Here is an 8,931-nt window from a genome sequence, read left to right as displayed (position 1 = left end):
CCATTCTTTCCACAAAATAACATAAAAGCAAGATTAAAAACCTGATCACCACTCAAAGTCACCTAGCAGAAGTTTAGAGACATTATAAGATTGTGATTCATGGTCCATCAAGAATTTTTTGTTTTTTTATTTGTGTGGTGCTAATTAAAAAAATGCCAAAGGGGTTGGTTCAAATGACAGAAGAAACATGATTGGAATTATGTGTGGTTCAAGCCTTGTCTTAGTTTTGAATGCTAATATTGGAAAAAAACGGAAGCTATACGCCATCTATAAACATATCTGAGTGCCTGGTATTTGGAAAAGGGCTAGTTCCGGTAAGATTTTTCAGTTAACCTGTGCTCCTCTTGTGCAGCATGCACTAAATGAAGTCACCCTAATTGCCCAAATATTTAGAAAACTCCCGACTGAAATATCTGGTCATAAAAAAAGCCCATTTTTTTTCGAATTTTAAGTTGTTAAAAACGCTCGATATATTGTTGTACAATAGCTCATTTTAATTTAAAAAAAATATATATATATATATTATTTTTATTTTTTTCGGACGAAAAACGGACAGCAAGGGCGAAACGCGTAGAAGGACAATATAACAACCAGACCCTCTTCGAAGGCGATTCTGTAAAATTAGTGATAAGTTCACGCAAGCACCTACTTTTAAAACAGAACAGTGGCACCAAAAACGAATCTCGGATTATCCTTGCTATATAAACTCTAAAGCCGTGTACGCAAGCACGGGCATTGGACCAAAAAAACAAACAAAAAAGACATCAGCTTTTTTTTAGGTACAGTTGGAAAAGTAACATAGCGCGGTGTTCCACACGTACAGATTGGGTAAATTCCCTTCGTTTCAAACAAGACGCTGTTGACTACAAAGCCAGCCTCATCAAGCAAGCGTGCATCGCTGCAGATGCGCTCGGTGACCGTGAAGCAGTCTACCCGTGGAGGGAAAGGGAAGACATAAAATATCGTTGAATCTAAACAGCGTATAAACCAAGTTGAAAATTCCCAACCGCACGAGTTTCTTGACGACGACATCAGCTGAGCTTCAGCTAATGACGCCAAGCGCTGCGGCGCACCGACTATCGGGGCAGGCGATTCAAGTGCGCTAGCATCTCCATTGAGCTCTGTCCGCACGGCCGAGACCGTACGGCATTCTGGAGGCACCGCATTCCGGCTTCATTCGAAGCGGTTTCCCCACAAATTTACATTGCGCGAACAATCGGTTTGACCGCGCGTTAAATGTGCGGTGTTTACAATCGTTTTATATAGCATAGCCGGGGAGTTTCGGCCATGATGCCGAGCGGCCGAGCGGCCCGGACAGCGACTGACGGAAGCCAGGCACACAATGTGCGCATACAGCATTGGCACGGGCGGTCTTACCTGATACGGCTGTTGCGACTGTACAAACGCTCAACATTTGGTCCGTAGAGAGTTTACAATAAAGTGTGATACCGATGACGTTAAAAATAATTGGAGCGGGTCATTATTTCTCCTAAACACTTAACTACAGGGGGCTGTACCAGAACTACGCCATGTTGGTTAACGCTCCTGCACGGACGACTTTGCACCAGCAAGGAAATAGTTCGTTATGCTACTGGTGAATTATTTGCTTAATCAGCATATCATAACAAATAATTCATGGGTTACGTTATAAATCCAATTTATTAAAGATTTAGCTCTCTCAAGAGCGACGGTAGGGGCATAAAATTAAAGGTGGATCTCTTTTTGTTGGCGCGCAAGAATACACCGAAAACCGAAATAGCAAATATCATTGTACCCAGACAAAGTAAATCGGGAGCTGTACATAGCCGGACATAGAGCCATGTAACAATCATGACAATAGTTTGCAAGTTATATCTCTTTATAAAATAACAATAATAACCATTCATATTTGTGCAAATAATTTCTTTTAAATAAAGCATACTGCTTTTTAACGATAAAAAAGCTATTGGCTAGTATGGGTAGTATGGGTAACTTTTAATAAACCTAATAAACGAATATTGCTTGATGTCGTTATATCAAACACTGGTTTCAAACGTTTCAAAGCAGTGCAACAAGCTGTAAACCTTAAATAGAGTTTTTAGAGTGGGTCGTTGCGGTCGTTGCTGACGTCAACGTTACGCTTTGTTTCAACTGCAACATCAGGAACATGCAACCGTGATCAGACGGATCAGACCAGCACTGATCAGAGTCAGACTATCAGACTGATCTGACTTTCAGCTGAGCGTACGGGTGTACATTCGCTGCATCTCGTGACTGTGTCACCGTGTTTAAAGAAGCCTTCGATTTGTGTGTTCCCAGGGTGGTGGACGCGTGGTTCCTCGCTGCGTTCTTTCGGTGTCCGCCTTTCTCCTGCTTTTCTGCACTTAGAAGTTGCCAAAATGATGGCCGCAAGGGGAAAACTTATTGCTATCATAGGCGATGAGGTGAGCAATTCATTTTCCACTGTCATCGATATGATATGATAAATTAATTTTAGCTCGGGACAGCTGCGGCGCCCCTGAGCTCGTGTACCGTTTTTCAGTCTATTATCACGCAAGCCGCTGAAGTGCGTTAATATTTCGGCAGCCGTTCGTCTGAGGGGATTAATATTTCGAAGTGTCTAGCGATTACGTCCGACGTAACCCAAGTTACGTCCAAATCTCCGCCTTCCCTAGGTTCACGGGGAGAGAGAGGGAATTTTTTACCGTGCCTCCAAAGCCGCCACCTTCAGAACCTTTCCTTCATAAGTTGCAACACTGTCTTTCAGGACACCTGCGTTGGCTTTCTTCTTGGAGGCATAGGAGAAATTAACAAGCAGAGACAGCCAAATTTCAAGGTGGTGGACAAAAGTAAGTATACAACGTGTAATGCCATAAAAGCACTCCGTTAACTTACAGAATCGAATGGACCCCCGTCTCTATACTTTCAGACACGAGCGTGTCGGAAATCGAGGAGTGCTTCAAGAACTTCGTCAAAAGAGGCGATGTGGACATTATTCTCATCAACCAGAATGTATGTTTATGTCAATTCATTCCAAGCATGTACTGGAAAGGCAGTATCTATTCTGTTGACCACCATCAAAGCATCTGGGGGAGTTATTGAGTCCATTAGGTCTGTGCTGTAGATTGCTCATAAAAACGCTCTAAGTTTGGTATCCAGTGCAATGGAAGTGCTGTGCCAAATTGCACCATGAACGAAAGTCTGTTGCATCTTGCTCAAAGTGACATTTTTGCTAAGAATTAGTGATGGGACAAACTTTTTCCTGAACCGAGATTCTGATTCGAATCTGGAGATTCGGAAAGGTTGGGATAATTGACCGAATCTTGTAGCGGTTCAGACAGTTCGGACTGATTCGGAATGGTGCCAGACCACACCACACCTTTCGGAAGAAGAGATGAATCCTTTGCTTACTTAAAGATATTTATTATATGTGTATCGTGGACGGCACATTAAGCTTCCATATTACGTTTGAAATATGTGTCATACGAAAGGTTGAAGTGAATGAAATAAGTACTCGCTCAGTCCTAATTCCTGACCAAAAAGTTGGGGCACTAGCAAAGCCTGACTCATATGCATCTTCGAAGCGCGAAGACCTCAAGAATCTCGCCCGACGCCAAAGGCAGAGATTAAAAATTTCTCAGCTAAATTTAGCGAGTTAAGTTTTCCCACTAAATTTAGCAGGAAAATTGACGTCATGTGACCTCAACACCAATTCACTTCCCCCGTTAAATTTAGCAGGGAAACTGTTGTCCCATAATGCAACGCGCGAGGTTACGCCGACGCCGCTCAGCCCTGAAATGGGCACCTAAGAGCTGTGCTCTAAAAATTATATAAAACATACCGCTTGCTCTTGCGATGGTCTGTGATAAATTGCTTAGGGAAAGCACCCTTAAGGGAAACCTCTTCACTCATATTGAGGTTGCACTTACTCATACCTACAGACGGGGGCGGATGCAGGAATTTCCTGGGGGGGGGGGGGGGGGGGGGGGTCAGGTGTTGGTCAACGTACCATTTGTTTAGGAACCCCCTCCCCCTCTCCCTCGTTTCACGCCCTAAATTTTACACATGCAGAAATCAAGAGGGGGGTCAGGACATCCGGACCCCCCCTCTAAATCCGCCCCCGCCTACAGATTGTTTATGCCTGCAGGGGTGCACATTATGTAGGCACGAATGTGTGCGTGTTAATGGGGAGAAGCAACTGCACGCTGGGCGGTGCCGCCGGCGACGAATATTAATGCCGCGCTTGTGCCACTGCTTTGAAAGAGCATTCAGTACAAACACAAAAACAAATGCTTTCAGCATTTGAATCTCCCCCACCATAAACTCTTCCTGCAAGTTAAAAAAAAAAAATGTAAATTGGTTTGGCTTGCTTTGAACGTAGCCCTTCATGAATGTAGCCGTGAAGCCCAGCACGCAGGACGGGCCGGCCCATGGGCTGGTCCGTTCTTGTGCTGACCTCTAGCCCACGGACTGCAGTGATTTATGAAACAAGGGTTGCCGCACAAGTTACCTCAGCAAAAGAAGCAAACATAAATTAATGCATAGAAACCACCTGTTTTTTTGTTTTTTGTGCTTGTTTTTTTTTTTTTATTAAGAAGAATATAAGAATCTTCTGGCGTTTAAACATCAGCCAATTTGAATGTCATAACACATAATATTTCATTACTGTGGCACGTTGATTGGCACAAAAACCTTTTTTTGCACCTGCCAGGTACTGATTTATGTTAAGAGCTTATTTTTGCAAGTCGCCTACCGCTCATCAAAGTTTGGTGTCGTTAACGAGTTGGGGAAAAACGTCTATATCATGCAAACAGTATTCAAGTTTCATTCACCATCAGTTTAAATTTGCACAAATACCTGTGTAGGTTCCCTATCCATGATATATCTTAAATATGAAAAGCCACAACTCAGAATGCACGTCGATCTGAACGTTATTCCACGCCTTTGCCAACATTCCTTGCTGAAATGTAGTCGGATCGTATTTTGCCTTCCCTCTCCCAAAACTTCTGAACATAACTGGTGCAGTCACGGTTTCATTTGCTAACACTAAAAAGTGTTGACTTGTAATCCTGCGAATCCGTTGCAACCAGAGCACGGTGGCCCGATCGCAACACGCTGCAATACCCCAATCCTCCTTCTCAGAAAAGTCAGTCAGAAGTAGCTTGTACCCTAAAATTCTTTTCACTTGACTACAAAAGTTTACCAACCTACTGAGGTCATTCATTGTTTTTAAACGTGAATCCGAGGATGACGTTCGAAGCACATCGGACAAAGCAAATGCAAACCCTTATCCGCACCTTGATGGCCTTTCAGGGGGCGATACTTAGTTCTTTTACGATAGATTGTCACCCTTCAAAGAGGCTTGGGGATTTCAAGCATCTTCCACCTCCCAAAGTGTAGGTGGTCCTCCAAAAACAAAATAACTGGTGTAGCTTTTGCCAAACGTGCAAATCAAGCTGGCAAAAGGAGAAAACATTGTTTTTGGTGGAGAAGATTTTTACCAACCAAAAAGCACCTTGCTTTCATGTGTAACATTGATTTCACGCTGCAAAACAAAATATTTGGGTGTTTTGTGTGCTGAACAATGAAACTGACCTCCTTTCGTCTGAGATATTGCCCGACCAGTGCGCCCCCTATGGTAGTTAGCTGGAGTCAGCGATAAAGTGCATGTCTTTTAAATGGCCACTCACTCTCGAAAGATTTGGAGCTCATTTTGAACACAAAAGAAAACTGCTTCGACCAACACTAATAAATCTGTCTAGTGTCTGCTGTGCTGTATTCGAAAAGTAACATTCTTAGATTGACCTCTCGGCTCCGGGGTCAGTCCGTTTTCAGCATAAGAGTGAGACTTGTCGATATCCACTGTTGGCACTCCACCATTGCAAAGCGCACACCAATTCCTGATGTTAAATACACATAGAGATGTTTTCCTAGGTGTAAATTAATGCTTTGGCTTCCCAATCCAGTCATTTTTACTTGCTGTACTAGGTTTTTTGGGTTGTGGGTATGTTTATACAGCCTGAACGTATTCTGCCTTAACGGGGCGACTTGTCTCTTAGCTGTAGATGAGCGATCTAACCAGTGCAGTACAACCGCGAGCCTAGAGTCTTTAACGTGCGCCATGCAGTAGTGGTAAAAGCTTGGTCTGCTGGTCAAGTTGGTACTAAACACAGGGGCGGATGCAGGAATTTTCTGAGGGGGGGGTCAGGTGTTGGTCAGCGTACTATATGTTTAGGAACCCCCTCTCCCTCTTCCTTGTTTCACACCCTAAATTTTACACATGCAGAAATCAAGAGGGGGGTCAGGGCATCCGGACCCCCCCCCCCCCCCCCCCCCCCCTCTAAATCCGCCCCTGACTGGACATTCATATTAAAAGTAGCGCAAAAAAGACGCGACAAAAAGACGTAGAAGCACACAGGGCAGGCGCTAACTGGCAACTAAAATTTATATGCTGGCTTTTTGAACAGGCGGTGGGCGGGCTGTATCTGCTGATTTGGCGGTACGCCATGTTTTTGTTGAGACGAGACTAAGCGCGTGCACAGCGATAGCAAAGTTGGAAGCATTCAATAAATTTTAGTTGCCAGTTAGCACTTGTCCTGTGTGCTTCTTCGCTTTTTGTCCCGTCTTTTCTGCACTATTTTTAATATGAATGTCCAGTAGTGGTACATGACTGCATGCGAGTACGATGCTCATCCAGATCGAAACGGGCAGGGGTGGGGATTGAATCCAGCATTCCTGGGTTCTGCAGCGCGAGCTTTCGCTCCACGTGCTCCAAGCTGGTGTGCACTAGCCCAGTCGGCCACCGATCCCCCCTGTACAAGGCTTTCTTCAACTAGAAATCGCAGCAGTCCTAACTGCCCCCTGAATATTTGCAACCTTCAACAGCCATAGAGCACAAAAAAACCAACTCTTGCTCCAATAAAGGGTTCAGAAAACAGACTGGAGCTCTGCTGGAGTAGGACATTTTGTGTCATACTCCAGCAGAGCTCGAGTCTGTTTATTGAATGAACCACCAAACTCACACTATGGAGCATTGCCTTAATGCTTTCATGTCTGTGATACGACAGCTCTTCCAAAAAGTCTTGCAATAGCTGCTTCATTATTTTTAAATACAGAACAAAGTAGAATTCAGCACCACAGGGGAAGTTATGCACGTGATGCCAGAAGGCCCGTGGTGCCGCACCTGTATACAGACCGTAAAATATTGGAAAAAGCATTGACTATCTTGAAGGGGAACGTCAGAATAATGAGCCAGCTATCTCCACATCTTTGGGCAGCATGGGTGTAAACATATGCCTCAAGATTCTTTGATGGTGGATGTCGAAATAGTTACGGCCGATTCGAAACACTGAGTAGTGCACAAAGTGATTTTTATTTCATTGTGTCCAGATAGCAGAAATGATAAGGCACGTCATCGATAGCCACACAGTGTCAATCCCTGCAGTGCTTGAGATTCCATCAAAGGACCAGCCTTACGATCCTAACAAGGATTCTATCCTGCGGCGAGCGAAGGTAGGTAAAACACCACATGCAGTTCTTGTTATCACTTTAACTAACATGGCATGGGGTTTAAACATGATAGTGGCTTCTATTGCTTGCAAAAGAACACGGCACGGCATACAGGGTGTGACAATATTTGGACCAGCGGTGTTCAGGCTGGAATGGCCCAACAGCCATGAGGGGAGCCCAGAGTATGTCAGGTTGCTAAAAAAAGGTTTGGAATGGACTGTCACATTTTCTATTGTTCCTATGTGGCAGTCAGTTTCATAACTTAGCAAGCCAGAGGAACCCCAAGTGCCATTTTACCCCTTTTGGTTAGGAGTAAACTGGTCCTCCTTATGTTGCTGCTGACAGTACATGTGCAAATGGTTTTGTTTGCTTTCTTTGATTCATTGAAGTGATGCCCACTGATCTTGCTTTGCATATTTCACCGGTGTTGATATGACTTTGCTCCACTTCTGAAAAAAAATTGGGTGTGTGTATGTTTATATAGCCTAGAACTTAGTCTGCCTCAATGGGCGACTTGTCTCTCAGCTGTAGATGAGCCAGTGCAGTACAACCACTAGCCTAGGGTCTTTAACGTGCATCACGCAGTGGTGATACACGACCGCACGCTGGTACGATGCTCATCCAGATCGAAATTGGCAGGGGTAGGGATTGAACCAAGATCCCTGGGTTCTGCAGTGCAAGCTTTTGCTTCACGTGCTCAAAGCTGGTGTGTGCTAGCCCACTCAGCCACCAATCCCCCTCCTTTTCTAAAAGGAGTCAAACTCTGCTTTGTTATGCCTTTGTCCTCAACCTGCATACCACTTGCTTGCATTTTCAGGGTCTCTTTTCTACCGAAGACTACAAATAAGACCGACAACCTCCAGCTGCAACTTGGCGATGCCCCAGCTCAGTCAAAACTGCATTCCAAGAACTGCCCCTGCCAACCCATGCCCCGCTGGTGTGATTGTTGTATGTATTTAGCAGGAATTGGGGCCTGTGAAACAGATGTATATTATTGTCTGTAAATGTCGCAAAAGCACCACCTGTTTTCTCTTTATTCATGTTTTCAGTAAACATTTCAGGAAGCTCTTATATGAAGCAAATCTCGTAGAACTGTTAGGAATGGCCCCAAGCTGCCAATACAAGTGTTTGTAGGGAGCATGTCACAGTCACAAAGTGTGTCCGAGGAAACAACTTAATGTACAAGACAGGACAAAACAACAGTATTTATGAAAGTATCAAGCATCAAAACCAGAAGAATGTTCGCAATTACTTCGTGATTCGCTGGTGTTGTTTTGAAGTAATATGTGCTGCTGCATTATTTCTTATTACAAAGATTATGTACAGTTGATAAAAATATAACAAGTATAGGAGTTTTGACAATGCAGCTAAGTGATCTGCAGGAAGGAAACTGCCTGCATGAGATCCAGCTCTTGCAATAAAACATGCGAACTAGTTTCACAT

The 8,931-nt window shown here is 44.1% G+C and overlaps 1 protein-coding gene across 1 annotated transcript; it reads left to right on the top strand.

Annotated features, from left to right (window-relative positions):
* The first annotated feature begins 1,985 nt into the window (after positions 1–1,985).
* On the top strand, positions 1,986–8,930 carry LOC115320721 (V-type proton ATPase subunit F). Its single transcript, XM_029980861.4, has 5 exons — positions 1,986–2,423; positions 2,747–2,828; positions 2,909–2,991; positions 7,369–7,491; positions 8,306–8,930. The coding sequence occupies exons 1-5, from the start codon at positions 2,379–2,381 to the stop codon at positions 8,333–8,335; spliced, it is 363 nt and encodes a 120-aa protein (XP_029836721.1). The 5' UTR covers positions 1,986–2,378; the 3' UTR covers positions 8,336–8,930.
* The last annotated feature ends 1 nt before the right edge of the window (position 8,931 follows it).

This window comes from Ixodes scapularis, unplaced genomic scaffold (genome assembly GCF_016920785.2).
Source record: "Ixodes scapularis isolate PalLabHiFi unplaced genomic scaffold, ASM1692078v2 PGA_scaffold0__279_contigs__length_252992795, whole genome shotgun sequence".
NCBI classification, from domain to species: domain Eukaryota; kingdom Metazoa; phylum Arthropoda; class Arachnida; order Ixodida; family Ixodidae; genus Ixodes; species Ixodes scapularis.
The sequence above is the reverse complement of the archived record's forward strand: the minus strand, read 5'-3'. Positions and strand labels throughout refer to the sequence as shown.

Excerpts from the sequence above, each read along its gene's own strand:
- LOC115320721 (XM_029980861.4), top strand. The coding sequence starts at position 2,379 with ATGATGGCCGCAAGGGGAAAACTTATTGCTATCATAGGCGATGAG. Across the intron at positions 2,992-7,368 it reads TTATTCTCATCAACCAGAAT|ATAGCAGAAATGATAAGGCA; the intron begins GTATGTTTATGT and ends CATTGTGTCCAG. Across the intron at positions 7,492-8,305 it reads CTATCCTGCGGCGAGCGAAG|GGTCTCTTTTCTACCGAAGA; the intron begins GTAGGTAAAACA and ends TTGCATTTTCAG.